Source organism: Alosa sapidissima, chromosome 21 (genome assembly GCF_018492685.1).
Source record: "Alosa sapidissima isolate fAloSap1 chromosome 21, fAloSap1.pri, whole genome shotgun sequence".
Classification (NCBI taxonomy): Eukaryota; Metazoa; Chordata; class Actinopteri; order Clupeiformes; family Clupeidae; genus Alosa; species Alosa sapidissima.
Window position 1 is genome coordinate 13,236,112 of NC_055977.1, and position 18,297 is coordinate 13,254,408.

The following is an 18,297-nucleotide window of genomic DNA, read 5'->3' on the forward strand; positions in this document are numbered from 1 at the left end:
TGCTTGTTAGCGTTTTATATCTCAGCTGACTGTTTAGTGTCCTCATTTTGTCAGTTTGTCTATGTGGCTTTTAATGTGTTGGCAGTTAGCACACCTGTGTGTGTGTGTGTGTGTGTGTGTGTGTGTGTGTGTGTGTGTGTGTGTGTGTGTGTGTGTGTGTGTGTGTGTGTGTGTGTGTGTGTGTGTGCTACTTATCTTTAAGTGTGTGTTTATGCTTCTTGCCAACGTGTGATGCCAGCTGACAGGTGTTAGAGTGCCTTTACCTTCTTAAGCCTCCTGCTTAAACAGTATGCATCCAATGCATTGGATGAAGATGAAGCTTATTACTATTATTAGGAGTGTATTAAAGATGCCAATAATACCATTACTACTAATAATAGTAATAATCGGCATCATCTTAATCATCAATGTCACCACCACAACCATCGTCATCATCATCTTCATCACATATCATCCAGCAGCCAAGGCCTTACAGTAAGGATCCAAAGTACTTTCCACAACATAACAAAACTGCAGGCATGCAACATACAGTACAGCTCTGTGTGTGTGTGTGTGTTTGTGTGTGTGTGTTTGTGAGTGTGTGTACGTCTGTAACTGTGTCTGTGTATGACGGGTGAATCCAATCAGTTTAAGTTGATGAGAGGTAGAAGGAGAAGGGAAAGAAGCACGTGCCAGTGTTGGAAAAAACAAGCTCTTCTTTCCCTTTCAATGAAAAATTCAGGATGACCTCCTGCTCCGGCCAGCACCCAGAAAGCCACACACTCGTCCATTAGGAGCACAGAGGGGCGGCTTGTTTGCCCCGCACGGCCTCTCCTCCTCTGGGCTAACAAACCCAGAATAAACCTGCCACGTCAAAAAAAAAAAAAAAAACCCCTCAGACCAATTAGACTAGTCAAATTGAGTTTCTTCGCAAAGAAATTTCATTCGAAATTTTATTTGAAGACTCTGAGACTCAGAAGGAGGAAACTCAGAGCGCACATACAAGGGATTCAGTTGTGGGTCTTGCAAGCGTTAGGGGGACAGAGAGCCGTGAGCAATGGTTTTATTACCGCAAATCCAGACTCACAAGGCAACGCAGTCATCAGGGCAAAGAACGTGTGGCGTTCTTCTGCTTGGAGCAACTGGTTTTGCTTACTTGAGTTGACCTACATTTAAAAGTATGAGCCAAATTGGGCTACGAGCCCCTATTTCACAGTAACAGGCCAGCTCACGGAATGTAGGCTATAAACAGTGGACATGACTGACATTGTCCAGGTCATGACTGGACTGAACTAACAGACTGGATTTGAGGGGCGCTTACTGTGCTGTGACCACACCAGAGCTGCCGCTGCAGGAACCATGTGGGTCATGTGCTCTTACTCTTTTCACAATGACCAATGTTTTGTCCAGCGCTCTGGCCTCTCCAGAGTTTTCCATTGTCATCCCCAACCCCCAAAATGCCCCATCAGACAGATTCCTTAGAGATTCTTGGTTAATCTCCGCCTCTCCTGCTGAGACAGACAGCTGCTCCTCGGCAACACAGCGCTGCCTTTGTCCAATCTGTGCATTCGCTGGGACTGATCCTCCAATCACATGCCTGGCACAGTGACAAGCCCTCCAATCACCTCTCAGGGACAAGGGAGTTCTAGAATGTAAAATTAAAAAACATTACATTTCCAAGGCTTTCAATCTTATGTCTGACTTGAGGGACAGCAGACAGGAATCTTTTCAGTCAGACGCTCAATCCTTGGAAATGTCTCCACCAATCATCAGCCTTTCCTTTCAACACATTATCCAATCAGTCACTCACTCTTGTCACAGCTCCAACAATCAGGTATTTGTCTCAGTGACAGTTCATCCAATCAGCTGGTGATCCCAGTGACAGCTTGTCCAATCAGATCCATGCTGGCCGTGACAGGAGTCTGTGACCCCTCTCAATAACAGGCTTTTTGTTCCCCTGGTCCTCTGGCCTGTGGAGGTTCACCACAGCTGCAGCTTGGAAAGACTTTACAACTGGAGTGGTTTTAGACATGTTTTAGACATTTTTACTTTTAGTTTTAAACGATTTACAAATACTACTTGTCTGTGTCTGGGGCTATTGTATTCTTCAGGGATGTTTTTCTTTGCAGTGTCTTATGTGTTGAGAACGCACCCAAAGAAAGAAGAAAGCACACACACACACAGACACACACACACACACCAACAAAGATGTAAGCACGCACTCATATGGTCGAAATACTACTCTAGACATCTGACGTCATCTTGTTGAAAATATCTTGATCAGCTTATTCAAAACCTGAAATTTTTAATTAACGTGCGCACCTGCGTGTGTTCGTGTGCACTACCATAGGTCCAAACAATTGGCCAGTGATGTTCTCAGTGATGTGATGTTCTCCCTGCAGCTTATCGAAGGCATGGGCCAAGATGGGATTGATTTGTTGCTAATTCAACCTTGTGCGTAACTTGGAAATAATCTGATGTTTTTATTGGGAAATGGAGAAGCAGATTAAGAGCCTGGACAGAAGATCTCGTCAAAGTTTGGCACCCAGGGCAATTATCCTGCCGTGTGGATTGTGTTGTAGAGTTGGGTAGAGCTGGTGTGGTCAGAGTGTGTGTCTCTCTGTGTGTGTGTGGCATGGGGGGGGGGGGGCAGTGTGGTCCTGTGTGTGTGTCTGTGTTTTGTAGCGCTTAGGCTACTGAGTGATGTCGTTTCTCGTAGTGTTTTCTAAACTCTGTCAGAGAAGTGTTTATGGAACATTACTGGGTTTCACACGTCTATGCAGCACACTGAGAGCAGCTCGCACGCAACAGATTATAGAACGTATGCATACATGCTGTAGTGTTTGTGTATGTGTGAGAGATAGAGGTAGATAGAGAGAGAGTGAGAGAGAAGGGTTCAGAAAGCGTGTCTATGTTGAGTGTGTGTGTGTGTTAATGTGTGTGTCCGTGTACTTCGGTGTATATGTGTGTGTGTGAAATAGAGACAAAGGGGCAAGTGACTAAGATTTCTCATATGGCTGCCCTCAGGGTTTGAATCAGCTGATCAGGAGATTTTTCAACACATTTACGTCAGGTGTCCACAGTAACATTTTGACCGTGTGTGTGTGTGTGTTCTTCTTTCTTTGGGTGCATTCACAGTGTGTGACGCAGTCCATTATAATTACTGTTGATCTGCTGGCTTGAACAGACACACAGACTGATTTATTTCCTGGTGCAGGTTCCCCACTTGTGCAACCTCTCTACTGCTGCTGCTGAGCTGTCAAAAAAACTAACCCTCACCTCTTAACCCCCTTCACACACACACACATTCACACACACTCACAAACTCATACACATACACACCTAGGCCGACCTTGTGAAGCGAGACACGGCTCAAGCCATCTGTTCTCGCAGTCGGGAGTTTACTGTAGTCAGATATATCTGTCATCTGTGGTTCTCTCTCTCTATTGGGGAGTGTCTGTGTGTGTGTGTGTGTGTCTGCTTTGCTTTCTGTGTTTTGTGATCTATCAAAAGCACATTTGGTTATGTGGCCAAAGCCGAAGCATGACAAGCACGTAAAAATGAACATGAAATCTCTTAAAGGCTTCTCAGCGTCCCCAGTTCAGTACACTTGGCATGCAAAGATTCAATGAGATAACAGTTAATGAGTTTACGTCAAGAACAAAAAACACAAAATAGAGTTACAGTATGTCTTGAGTTGTGCGTAGATCAAGAGATATACAAATACACACAGACATGCATGCACACGTCATTCAGCCTAAAGGCCATCTGAAACGTCCTGCATCCTGTGATACTTTGTATATGTAACTGGATTCTCTTTTGCACCGCAATTATTCACACACACACACATACACACACATACACATACACATGTACTGTAGAGATATGTGCACACACACATACACCCAAAACAGAAAAAGTTGGGACGTTGTGTAAAATGTGAATAAAAACAGAATGTAATAATCTGCAAATCTCTTAAACTCATATTTAGTTGCAAAAAGGACTCAGACAATATATCGAATGTTGAAAATGAGAAATTTGACTATTTCATGGAAAATATATGTTAATTTTGAATTTGATACCAGCAACATGTTTCAAAAAAAGTTGGGACGGGGGTAACAAAATGCTGGAAAAGTTGTGTAATGATAAAGAAAACAAAAGGAAGAATGTTTCACAACTAATTAGGGTAACTGGCAACACGATTGGGTAAGAAAAAGAGCATCCAAGAGAGGCAGGGTCTCTTAGAAGTAAAGATGTAGGGGTATTTATCACTCTGTGTAAACTGTGTGCACAAATGATGAAATAATGTCATTTTAATGCTTCTTAACATGAAATTGTGACGTAGTTAGGGAGTTCATCTACAGGACATAATATTATTAAAACGTTCAGAGAATCCAGAGAAATCTTTGCAAACAAGGGAAATAGCTGAAAAACAAATTGGATGGCCGTGGTCTTTTGGACCTCAGATAGCACTGCATCAACACCAGACCTGTTTCCAGACCTGTCATTGTATTAGCTCAGGACAATCTCTGATAACCATTGTCTATGTGCCCAGTTTGATACTCAATTCCAAAACTACAGCCAACATTGTAACAGCTAAAATTTTATTGAGACATGATACAGAAAATACCACCCTCTTATCTGGGGCTGAGCTTGTTTAAAATGGACTGAGGTAACTTGGAAAAAGGTCCTGTGGTTAGACCAATCAAAGTTTGCCATTCTTTTTGGAAATCATGGACTCATCTGGGCTAAAGAGGAGGGGGCCTATCCAAGAATCCAACCTATCCAACTTGTTTTAGTGCTCAGTTAGAAACCCAACATCTATGATGGTGTGGAGGAGCATAAATGCCAACAGCATGGGCATCTTGCACATTTGGCAAAGCACAATCAATTCTGAATGATGTATACAGGTTTTGATCAACATCCAGGCAATGTCTTTTCCAGGGACGACCTTGAATATTTCAGGAAAACAATGCCAAAATGAATTCTGCACATATTTAAATAGTATTTCTCCATAAAGGAAGAGTCCAGGTGCTAAGATGACATGTCTGCAGTCCAGATTTGTCAAATTAGGTGCATAATGGAATGAAAAGCGTGACTAAGAATACCCCATACAGTTGAGCAACTGAAATCCTATATCGGGGAGTAATGGGACAACATTTCATACTCAAAACTGTAGCAAATGGTCTCCTCAGTTCCTAAACATTTACAAAAGTCAGAGTAGCAACCAAAGATTCTAGAACAGAGCTCTGTTCAAGAATCTTTGGTAGCAACTAAATGAGTTTGTAGCTGTTATAAATGAAAAGAACTACACTGTGTTGCATTGAGCCTTCCCGGGCAGATTCCACATGCTCCTGTCTCACCTCTAAACTCTCACAGATGTCCAATGGCCACTCTGGAGGTCATCTGTGTTTTATTCCTCTCTGAAGATTTATCAGTGGATCGCCCCGGGGATGCTAAACTGGTAACTGGTAAACTGCTTGAGCAGAGGTCCACAATAGCAGGCAGCTTTTAATGCGCATCTCAGAGTGATTTGTGTCCATCTTGAGCATTAGAGGGTGTTTTGCCAGACATCTGCATGAGGCGACCTCACTTCCCCCCTCTTTTCTAAGAGAAAGAAGCCCAGTGACCAATGGGACAGTGTGACCTCGCTGGTCACTTTTCTGTCTCGAAAACATATGGGGCTCTGCTGTTCTGTTTCAGATTAGGACAGCATGTCAAAACCAACGGCTCTCTATATAAAACAAGAAGGAAAAAAAAACCGATGGACAGCATATGCTCAGTCAAAATGTACTGGAAGGAGCTCAAATATGGCAGAGGTTAACCAAATGTGGTTAACCTGGATTTTCTGTTTGCTATGCATGCTCTGCCTCTGCACAAATGCTGGCTCCAATTTTGGCTTTAGTTGGTCCACACTGACCATGTAGTGAAATAAAATGTCTTTGGAGAGGGTCAGTTCTATGCTGATACTACTTGCACCTCTGAGTGATGCTGATACCACTTGCAAAAATACCACTTGAAAAACTGTTTCAGTTTCAAAGCAGTGTGTGTGTTTCTTACCACTTTCACCTGTTGCACTCGATGAAGTTTGATGATTCAGAGGGAAACTTGGGTTTCTTTTTCTTTTCCGCTCTCGATTCAACTCTCACTGACGGGAATTAAACGATTTACATGAAAATGTTTTGGTTGTGTCACGTCATGCTAACTTTATTGAATTGCAGACTGTCCCTCTCTCTCTCTCTCTCTCTCTCTCTCTCTCTCTCTCTCTCTGGTATCGTGGACTGATAATTACACAATCTGACATAAAAAGAATAATATTTACATAATAAATAAGACAGATGCATTATGCATTGCATATATTTTCATACCTAAATGCACGCACACAAACACTTGGGCTGAAAACCTCAGACACTGGGGATCAGGGAGAAAAAAGACAGACATGAAAGTAATCACATTATCATAAAAAATAAGGAACAACCATACATTTTCATACTAAAAACACAAACACACACATACACACACTCATTTGCTCACACACTTCAATGACTCCTTAGTCCTCATTAGCACCAGCAGTGCCTGACACACACACACACACACACAGTTAACGACAGACGCCCCTGTGTCATTTTGTGACTCCCTGGTTTAAGACACTCCTCATTCGCCCTACCAGTGCGCACACACACACACACACAAAGTGATGGAGTGAGGGGGTACTGAGCAACTCTGCAGACGTGCTCTGATTGAAAGCAGCTCCCAACTAAAGGGCCATCTGTACAGGCAGGGGGGATGCACAGGGCTGGTGTATATCATCAGCAGGAGGGAACACAATGGCCAAGTGTGAGCCGCCGCCGAGACCCAAATAGTGGTGGTTGTGTCTGTATGGGTGTGTGTGTGTGCGTGTGAGAGAGATAGAGAAGATGGAGGGTTTGTATGTATGCGAGCAAGCCAGCGAGGTGTATATATATATATATATATATATATATATATATATAGAGAGAGAGAGAGAGAGTGAGAGTAAGCATGTAGACCTATGTCTGAGTGTATGCAAGAGTGAACGTGCCAATAAATCATTCTGAGAGAGTTTACATGGCTCTCATACCAATACTTTATTAAATAATCAATCAACATCATCATCATTGTAATGAAAAAAAGAAAAATGCATTGTAACATACAACAGTCACTTTTTTTCTGTTTACATTTAGTTTTCTCGTTTCAAACGATCCCTCGTCTTCCCCTCCCTCCATCCCATAATAACAGTGTCAGACATACAGTAGCTAGCTACTTACACTCACAAAAAAAAGTGACTTCACAAAAGTCACTTCAGGATGCACTGGTTTTACTGTACACAGCAACTGTTAAGAGTGGGCTTGGTAACCGTGGGAACCGCTGGGTTGCATGGGCTAAGGTGTGAGCAGAGGTGGTGAGGTTCAGTGTGTTTTTGTGTATGGGAGGAGCCAGTTCGGTCTCTGAGTCCAAGCCGCAGGCTCACTGAAAGTCTCTGTAAGAAGAGAAAACCTCCTTCTCTCACTTTTCATACTGGTCTCTGCTGCAGACAGCTCTCAGTGATGGGGAGGGGTGGGGTGGTGGGTGTAGGATGTGAGGATGCTACAGTGATAGGAAGTCCAGGGCCTCGGGCCCATCACTGTTGGTGAGGAAGATGATGATGATGATTTTCTGCAGAAGAGAATCAGTTCAAAAGTCCCAGAGACCCAGTGGTTGAGGAAGTGTCGGGCTGAAGAGTGGTTTCAAGTCTTTTTACATCCAGTGTAATAACATCCTCGGAAGTTATGATAACGTCCAGTCCATGTCCAAAACAGTCCAATTGATAAAGTTCGACACTGACCCCCATCTGGTTGTTTGTCTTTGCTGTTCACTTGTTGAGCAAGTACATGAGGTCACCAAGGCTAGGATAGACTGGTGACTTGTGGTCTGTGCTGCTGGGCTGAGTTTGCCACTGTTTCAAAACTCTGAAAGAGGAAACAAGTAGTCCAGCAGGCACTGGTCTCAGATGTACTTCTCAGCTGCACTCTCTCACTACCATCCACACACACACACACACACACACACACACACACACACACACACACACACATCTCCATCTTTGATTGCAGTGCATCTCAACAATGTCACGGTTTCTGTAGCACTGAGAAGTGCCTTGGAGTTGGTGCCTCCTGTAACCGAAGAAGCACCTCGTAAAAAAAAAGAAAAGAAAAGCCTGTTCACATGCTCCGAGATTTCCAAGTACAGTAGGCCTTTCATTCGAAAGATCGAACGTCATGACACGAGTCCCACAGCTCCTTTTCAACGGTCACAGGAACTGTGTTATTTAACAGTCATAGTGATTTCAAGAGTCAATGCATTAATACTGTTCAACGTCGTACCCCGTCACTGTTGTGTGTGCACCAAAGAGACTTAACTTACTTAAAAGAAAAATACAATCCATGTTCAATTTACATTAATAAAAATCACAAGCAAATATAACAAAAAAAGAAAGAAAAAAGCAAAACAACAAAACATAATGCAACAAATAAAGACCACAGGCCAGCATGCACATATTCACTGTAGCAATGCATGGACTAGCCTACTTTATTTTTGTTCATTTTTTTACACAGCAACATATTTACGCCGCAGTTTTTTTTTTTTTATAACTATATTATATATAACTTACTTCTAGTCTGCCAGAACTATACAGACTCTAGGTGCTGCACTGGTCATTAAGCTCTTTACATCCATAGCAGCAGTCAAACAATGAGGAACTGGGTAACCTCTCACTCACAGAGCAAGGGCGACTAGCAGGGCAGAGCAATGCATGTCTGCAGCACTGACCCTGAGCATGACAACACGGCTTGTGCCGAAAGGACGGTCCTTTACATAGCAGTCAGGCACTCAACCTGCATCGCAATTCTCTTCAAAAGACTTCAGCCATTTGAGCAGAAATAAGTCCATGTCATTGTATGTTTTTTTGTTTTTTTTTGGATGGCAAGTTTGCCTCGGTGATTTGGGGTCCTTGGTGTGGTTTGACGTTACAGTACATTTTGACACAGACCAAGGTGACTTGATCGCCAGCATGTTGAGAGTTATCTCACAGTCCTGCTACGGCTCATTTGTAGACAGAGATTGAGGTTGTGAATACAGTAGTACAGTACCAGATGAAAGGTGGGGCATTAACCATCAAAAAGTGCATGATTGGACAGAGTGTCAGATCCTGCAGCATGTGATTGGTTGAGATCAGGCCACAAGCACCTCCAAGGAAGATAATTGGCTAACAAAAGCTAACTTGTGAGGGTTTGAGAAGTGCATTGCACACTGAAAGCTAACTGGTGGATATGCTAGCAGTGCACATTGAAAGCTAACTGATGTATATGCCAGCGGTGCACGATGAAAGCTATCTGATATGCTTGATATGCTAGCGGTGCACACTGAAAGTTAACTGGTATGCTACCGATGCACACTGAAAGGTAACCCCAAATTCAAATGCAGTTTTAACTCTACTGCCTGACCAGACGTATGTTCATATTGTTCTCTCACATTAGAGTAGGCCATATATAATGCCGTATATACAGTGTACGCCAGAGGAGTAGAGAATAAACATCATGGGTGGGATAGAAAAGCCAGGCCATGAGTTTTCCAGGCATACACAGGAATGTGAGTGGATCTAGTAGCTTGTCACCCGCTCCACACACACACACACACATACACACACACACACACAGCCACACCATGTCCTACATTTCCTCCCTGTCACTGGTCACCACACACGGCCATCTCTAGCCCTGTGTGTGTGTGCGTGTTTGTGTGTATGTATTTGTTGCTCAGCGAACAACACCTCTCTGTCTGGCTCTCTGTGCAACAATTGGAGGGAGGAGTGGGGGCAGAGAATCAATCTGAGCTGAGCCACAATAACAGGGATGTGTGTGTGTGTGTGTGTGTTTGTGTGTGTGTGAGGGAGAGAGAGTTTAAGAGTTAGTTAATGGGAAGGGGATGGGTTGTTTACATTGCAGGCTCAAGTGGCCTTGTGGGATAGACCCCTGCGCATGCTGGCCTTGTCCCCGATTCAGAACGGCCACTCCAACGGCCATGACAGCGAAACAACCCCCCCCCCCCCCTGCCCAGGCATGAATCCAAACTCCTAGTCTGACCCTCTTCTCTCTCTCTCTCTCTCTCTTTCTCTCTTCTTCCCTCTCTACCTCTCATGCTAATGCTCCTGGCACTGTTGTTTGATAGCCGCGTGCCCTAACGCTCGTTCACAGCGGGGAAACAGCTAAAGGCTCTTTGGCCTCTCTGTGCAGCAGCCATGCACAGCTAGAGCTAGGCTACTCTTTCCCCCCCTCTCTCCTCTGTGCAGAGACGCACAGTACAGTTTGTGCTGCCTACTCTCCACAGTGCTAGCAGTGCTAACCCCTGGCCTCTCTTAGCAGAGCAAGAGAGGACAAGAGGTGGGAAAGGACTTAGCTGTTTGTAACAGGGTTTTTTTCTTCTCTAAAGCCTGTGCTGGGCATTTAAGCAGTGTGTTTATGTGTGTGTAAAGGTGAGAATTTGCCCACCCCCCCCCCCCCCCATCCTGTAATTTTTGAATCTCGCTCAATTCGTTTGGGCTGGAAGATTAAAATCGGATTATCACGGTGTGTTCGCAGACGCTGCGTGTGAGTACACGTGTATGTGCGTGTATGTGTCAACAGGAGTGTATGTCTGTGTGTGTGTGAAGGACGTGGACCACCACTGCAGTAGGATAACCCCCACAATGAGTGTCCTGAGCATTGCACTCTATTCCACCCTATTTGGTGTGTGTGTGTGTGCGTGTGTGTGTGTGTGTTTGTGTGTTTGTGTGTGTGTGTTTGTGTGTGTGTGTGTGTTTGTGTGTAAGTGGGCTCAGATAGTGGCAAGCGTGCAGTAGCTTGTTCCGTGACTGGCAGGTGGGCACAGACACAGGCATTGGGCACCGGACGTTGGGCATGAGGGTATGGGGGATGGTGGTGCCTTGATGCCAAATGGCCCACAATGGGATTAGCTGCCCTCCTGTCCTGCCACATGCTGTCGGGCGTGAGCGGAAAACTCATCTGGCCGCAGACGTACTGTACGGCTCGCTCGGCGAACTGCGACCCCGAATCTCAATCAGCTTTTCTGAAAGCACGTCAGGGCTACACACACACACACACACACACAATGCAAGAGAAAGGCAGTCATAGGTACACTGGCACAGACACCAGCGGAGTGGTCTAGTGGGCACTGCAGGGCATCATATTTACAATTACTTTTAGTTGCTTTGTACATAATTTCATCCAGAGAGACTTGCAATCTGCAACAGCCAATCAAGAAGAAAAACACAAAGAGCTGTGAAACTTATATTTCACATAACATATTTTCATGTGGTCAAAGAGTCAAGAAGAAGTCAGCTGATGTCGCTGTAACAGCCTGTTGCTAGCAAAACCCAATGTCTTGGGTTCCACACCCTGGGAGCCCACCGACAGGTAATAAAATTGTATATCTATACAGTACAATACCGTAATTTGCTTTTAAAAAAAGCATATACTACATGTATATGTACAATTTACTTTATACTCCAAAAACTAAAGAGCTTCTTGCTTCACTATTTCGGCCCCATGTCTCCTCTGAGTGACAGGAGTCACATCCTGTTTCTGGGGCAGCTGTTTGTTTGACTAAAGGAACACTCTTTTTTTTCTCTCTCTATGATGGAGCTCTGATGGTGTCCTCATTCTAGCATAGGTCCAGGTTGTCTTGGCAACCCCTATACATGTGAGCATCACCATATGTGAGCAGCTTGCTAACAGGTCCCTGGGGAGCAAACTCAAAAACACAAACATCTCCAGGAACAAACCTAGAGCCCAGTGCCTCATCTATGACCTCTTTCTGTCTCACACATGCGCATACACACACACACACACACACACACACATATGCACAAAATAAATATTAAAGAGAGTGAAGTGATGTTTTTCTTTTTTTAAACTGCATCCCTAGAATCTGAATTTGGGAGCAGTTTGGGGACACAGCTAGGACAGACAAAAATCCAAAACACACACACACACACACACACACACACACATCACTGCCCTTAGCCTGTGGATATGACAACAGTCATCTCATCACACCCTGCCAGCCAGGACAGGGACAGAGAGCCTTGCCTCTTCATATCACACACACACACACACGCACGCACACACGCACGCACGCAAACACACACAGCCTCTCAAAGCTCTCCACACCCTAGCGCAATGCATGACAGAGGCTGGGGAGGGAGCTCGCTTGCACGAGACACGGTATTTAAGAATATATACAAAAGCATGTTGCCTGGATTAGGCATTGCAGGAGGAGAGAGGGGGTGGTAAGTGTGTGTGTGTGTGTGTGTGTGTGTGTGTGTGTGTGTGTTTGTGTGCGCGCACATGGAGAGGTAATCTGTTAATCTTGTTAATGCCACTGCAGCCGGCACCCGAACAACAGGCGCGTGAAACAAAAGGATGGGGGATGAAGGACTGGTGTAAACAGCTGATGACCTTCGCCCACTCTTCGCACACACACACATACACACACACACACACACACACACACACACACACACACATAAATAAGGACAGCCTTCAGACGTCAGACAGGAGACAGGGTAGCAATCCAAAAATCACTGCAACAGACATGATCCCAGAAAAAGATTTTCCTTCAAGGTCTGCTAGCATCACATTAAAGAGATCTGCTGCTGACAGACAGGACACAAATCCCTCCCTGTGTGACACTATCACTGCGCTTCCTTATCTATATTTGTTGTGTGCCAATGACACCTCATCACATTTGTTGTCAGTTTGCTAGGGAGCCACTGTTACCTCTCAAGAAACAGAGTTTCTAATGTTTAAGCATGGCTGTTCTTGAGGGGAGAACTTCTCTCTCTCTCCTCTCTCTCTCTCTCTCTCTGGTTTCTCTCTCCACCCATCTGAGCTGAGAATTCCTACATGACCAGGTAAAGGCCAATGCCTCATCACACACTTAATAAGCCGTGCAAACCCAACTAATCCATCATCCTTCCGCCATGGCTACCCCTAGAGGAGTGCTGTGCTCATATGGGGTCAGCCCTACCAGATGAGCCTCGGAGAGAGACGTACGAGACCCTGAAGATGGGACTTTACTCTGTACCAATGAGGGTTGCTGCTAGAAACATTGGGCTCTATGAAGGAATATATTATTGCCCCCTCCCTCCCCACCATAATAATAATAATAATGTTGGTTGCTGCTATGTGAGGTTTGTGTCAGTGCAGGGTTCTTTGAATCAACCTTCCTCACAACCAACCCCCCCCCCCCCCCCACCCCCACCTTGCCCCTGGCACCAATCAAAGTGAGTGCCATCCTGACTGCTTCAGGGTGTGTGTGTGTGTGTGTGTGTGTGTGTGTGTGTGTGTGTGTGTGTGTGTGTGTGTGTGAGTGAGTGTGCTTTTTTTAAAGCCATCCTAAGTAGTGCAGTACTCCCTGCGAGTCAGATCTCTCCTTTAACAGCCCTGCATGCTCTGCTGTTGGCCTAGTTACAGTGCGATTCGCCCTCTGCCGTTGTGTGGGCAAGCTGACAAGGAGGGTCAGTGAGGAAGAGTGGTGAATCAGCTACATGAACCCGTGGACCCAGGGTGAGGCTGAGGTATGGAGGAACTCAGAGTGGTGGTGGTCAAATGGGGCTTCTCAATGGGAGCTTTTCTCTGGGCCTTTCAGCAATGGAGACTCGGTGGAGACTCTTGGAGATGGGGAGAGTGCTGAAGGTGGCCTAACGTGAGAGAGGGCGAGGAGGAGGAGGAGAGTGATACGATATATCATACAATACGAGTGGATAAGGTTTCCATTTCCTGTCCTGTCCCTTATCTCACCGGTCAAGCACGCGGTTGTAGTCCTGTGGGCCGCAGCCGCCTTCGCTCTTGAGCTCGGCAAACACCTGTGTGAAGAAGTGCGGGTCGGCGTTGATGCGCAGCATCTTGGCACTGGTGGCGTCGATGATGGCCAGGCAACGGTCCCAGAAGGCCTCCTTGCCCGCCTCTACCAGGAAGGGTTTGAGCGGGTACGAGATCTCGTTGCCCATGTACGAGTAGGACAGGTAGAGACAGGTGAGCAAGATGGCTTGGAGCTCGTGCTCGGACGCCACCAGGTCGCCATCCACCACGTCGCGGCACAGCATGTAGACGAAGACCACGTTGGCCGGCGTGACGAAGGCCTGGTCCTGCCAGCCCTGGAGGAGGAGCGACCGGTCAACGGCGCGCAGCCAGAGCACCGGGTCGGCCGGCGACAGGTGCTTGAGTCGGTAGCAGCGACCGCACAGAAACTCGCCGAGGCAGCGGAGAAGCTCGCTGGTGGACGCCTGCACGATGACGCGCTTGGGCGAGGACATCACCACGCCCGGAGACACCTTCTTGACGGAGGACAGCTGCGTCTTGCCGTAGCCCAGGCTAAGGCCCATGCCCCCCATGCCCCCCATGCCCAGGCCGAGTCCGGCAGGGCCGTCGTAGCTGGACAGATTGGCGCACGAGAGCGACTTCTTCACGTTCTCCCGGTTCATGTGCAGCACCGGGTCCTTCTGGTGGTAGAGGTTGTTGTTGTTGTTGAGCGTCAGCGGGCCGCCACCCGCCACCAAGCCCCCGGGCCCACCGGGGCATCCTCCTTTCTTCGTCCCGCCACCACGCTTCTTGGTGGACGCCACCAGCCGCTTCCACGTGAGCGCCGGCAGGAAGATGGAGTGGCCGCGCTTGAGTCCGCCGCTGCCACTGCGGTCCTTCTGCGTGTTCAGCGAGCGGCTGCTCAGGCTTGGGTAGTGGCTCAGCGAGCCTGGCCGGTCGTCGTAGTAACTGGGCTTACGCGGCCCAGGGGAAAGGGACAGCACGGTGCCCATGGCGAGTTGCTGATGAGGGTGCTGAAGGGGGAGCTGAGAGGAGCGGAGGAGCAGTAAGTCAAGCCTGAGGCTCTGAGGGTTTCACAGAGAGCAGGGCTGCTGCAGAGCAACACTCTCCAGCACTGAACGTACTGTAGAGATGGCAATGAAAGACAGACAGAAGACTGTCATGGATGAAGCCTGTAAAAGAAATATAGTTTTAACACTCTACAATTCTTGAGCATGGGATACTTTCATCTGTGAAAGAATGTCATTCACAATCCAATTGATGACAAATCCATCAGTGCAAATACAAATACAATACAAATAACTACAGTACAAGCAGGCAAACTATTTATAGTCTAATATTGTTTTTGGTGAACTAAAAGACTGAAATAACTTTGAATATACAAATTCATTTTTTTTAATTTCTTAATTGAGAGAGATTACATAGCATGCAGTATGAACCGACTAAAATCCGCACATAAAACGCTGCTGTGGCCATTTAAAAAGCTTCTGATTAGTATGAGCTCACATTTGATGTTAAAATATGCATTTAGGTGAAGGCGCTCACAGTGTGACTGCTGCGTAGTTATGCCTTGCAATACAACCATAGTAGGCTACTGACCCAAATACCCTCACCTTCAACACGCGATTTAAAAAATAAATTCTGCATGAGGTAGACATGGCATTACAAAAAGAAAGAATTTACAAGAAACCGATCTACCACACATAAGTAGAATAAATGCGTGCACGGCGTGCAGAGTAGACCTGTTGGCCTTAGACAGAAATATCGCAACAGACTCAGACCAAACACATTGTTTGTGTTCGGAGTATTACCTGCTTACCATGCGTAGAAAGCCAATTGTTTGTTGGGGTTTGAGCCCGCGTATAGTCTGAAGTCCGTCTCCTTTAGCGCAGTAAATAAACCTGCATATGCATTGCACTGATGCCATGTGCTGTTCTTCACGGCACCACACCAGAGCCCACAACACAAATAAATGTTAAACGTTTCATCCTCCTAACAACGTTATTTTGGTGGAGGCGCTAGGTTTCAAAAACTGTTCCGTCTTCTAGTGTGTCTTCCAGTGACTCCTAAATCATCGTCCATGTCCCACAGGTCTCAAAGCATTTAGATGAGTCCTCATCACGTATTAGAAAAACAGAGTATTGAAACTTTGCAAAGCACTTTGTTAATTCTGAAAATGCGCTTCGTATTCCATCGTCTATGCTGCAGGGGAGAGTAACGTTACGCACTCCATACAAGAGCTCAACATCAAAACGACACGAAAGTTGAAAGAAAACGTTCTTTCAATCTTGCGACTGTTTGTCAGTCTGTGAGTATGTCAGCGGACTGTCTGTTCTGTCCGATGCGGAGAAGCGGGTGACGGAAGGTCCGTTCCTCTGTGTGCTGTCAGAGCGTCTGTTCCCTGCGCGCGCCTCGCCACGTCCGACTGCTTTCTCGGAGCTGACTCCTCCTCGTCTAAGCTCAAGAGCGCAGTCACTGTGGGGCGTCCTCGCGCTGACGGTTCACAATGTTCCACTGCTGAAGTAGAGCAGCCTCTTGCGCTGTGGTGCAGCCCAGCGGTATTACAAGGGACCAGACCATGCGTCCCCGGTGATTGGTGCATTTAATGGAAATTGTATTATGTTAATCAACCAAACATTTCATTGCACGGTGAGTTTCTGTTTTAGTAAATAAACAACTTGTCCAGATATATTTAGACAGCTTTCATGGTTGCCCCCCCCCCCCCCCCCCACACACACACACACACACACACACACACATACTCCCTCCCACCCAACCAACCACTACCATCTTGACAGTCAGGCACTTTGTTCCATTGGCTGTAAGTCCACTGTCCATGTATACATTTGCTTAATTTGTTGTTGACTCAAGTGCTCTATATTCTCCAACTACCCCAATAATGTTGATCATTTGATATGTACCATCAGGCCAATGTGTTAAGTAATGTGCAAGTGCACCCTTCAGTGCTATGTATCATGGGGTACGTTCGCACAGGGTATTTTAAGTAGCTGAGCACTGCAGGGTAGGATAAATAGACAATGGGTGCTTGTTGGTGCTAGAAGTAATACATGTAGTGAAGTAATACATTGTGAATGTGTGTGTGTGTGTGTGTGTGTGTGTGTGTGTGTGTGTGTGTGTGAGAGAGAGAGAGAGAGAGAGAGAGTGTAAATGTTCCTTAAGGAACAAGAGACTTGTTATCTCACAATGTGGTTGACGAGAGAAGTCATAAATACCTCTTCATGGGCTTGAACTGGTGGCCACTAGGATGGCAAGATGAGTCTTTGGTATGAAAACAAGCAATTGAGAGAGAAGAGGGAAAGAGTGAGCGATCAGGAGGGAAGCTCTTTCTCTGTCTCTGCATCCATGTCATCATAGGCTGGCGTTTGCACTTCATCGGGCTAAGCAACTGTTGATTATGAGTAACCCACCCCCTCCACCATGTGTGTGTGTGCGCGTGTACACATGCACGCCTGGTGTGTGTGAGTCACTGATATTGCTCTTGAAGGCCATTTTTATCTGTTTGTGTTGCTACCCTCCTACTTCCAAGCAGGGGCGTCGGACTGGGGGTAAAACCACTACTGATTATAGGGGCCCAAGGGGAGGGAGGGCCCTTGAAAAGTCTGGAATATTTTTTATTTTACCTGGGTTGAGGAACATGGGGGCCTATCAGGACTGCCTATGCAGGGGCCCAGGATCTTGTGCTACACCCCTGCTTCCAAGTATTGCTCTCCAACAGATAAAAACCGAGACAGCGAGAGAAAGAAGCAATTCATCAGTTTCATGTAGATCAGATAAATGTGGTCTTTGTAATAAGGGAATCAATACAGCAATTTACCAGCATAGTTTTAACACAAGGAGTGATTTGTTGTCAACACCAGAAGAACGACTCCATGTGCTGAAATGTAGAGGTGAAATAAGATGGCACCAAGAGAAACAGAACAGTTTGTTTATGGTTCCTTAAAAGCAGCACTTTGTAGCAAGCAGCACTTCACTTCTTCGATGTTTACTGTGAGAGATCTTCTTCAAAGACCTTGTTTATTAGGTATTATGTATTATTGACTCTCTCCCTGCAGAATATGAATCCAAATTCCCTTTCATGTTGACCAGCCTGCCTCCCCCAACATTAACAGGTCTGTGAGAAAGTGGGGCAAATAAGCTCATCTCATCATGCATAATCCAGCGGAATTCATCAGTTTTCTGCGACTGACCTAGAGAGTCGGTGAAACAAGATTACATTCCTCAAAACCTACACAGCGCGCAGCTGTTCTAGTAGGTTCTGCCTTTTTGCCTTGTCTCTCCACAGAACGCTGTCTTGGGATTGGTTACAGCTGCACAGGGTGAGCTGGTTGCTTTTTCCTGGCACTTCTGGCCAAACTCACCCATTCTTCCTCTCTCCCGCTCTGTCTCTCTCTTATACGCGTGCACACACACACACACACAC

The 18,297-nt window shown here is 46.0% G+C and overlaps 1 protein-coding gene across 2 annotated transcripts; it reads right to left on the minus strand.

Moving 5' to 3' along the window:
* Positions 1–13,306: 13,306 nt before the first annotated feature.
* Positions 13,307–16,222, minus strand: si:dkeyp-92c9.2 (uncharacterized protein LOC571482 homolog). Of its 2 annotated transcripts, none has more exons than XM_042076345.1 (2): positions 15,676–16,222; positions 13,307–15,028 (listed from the first exon to the last, which is right to left on the minus strand). In XM_042076345.1, the coding sequence occupies exon 2, from the start codon at positions 14,846–14,848 to the stop codon at positions 13,832–13,834; it is 1,017 nt and encodes a 338-aa protein (XP_041932279.1). In that variant the 5' UTR covers positions 14,849–15,028; positions 15,676–16,222; the 3' UTR covers positions 13,307–13,831. The 2 variants fall into 2 exon arrangements, with proteins under 2 accessions (XP_041932279.1, XP_041932280.1); XM_042076346.1 differs by having other exon boundaries at positions 15,668–16,222.
* Between the last annotated feature and the right edge of the window lie 2,075 nt (positions 16,223–18,297).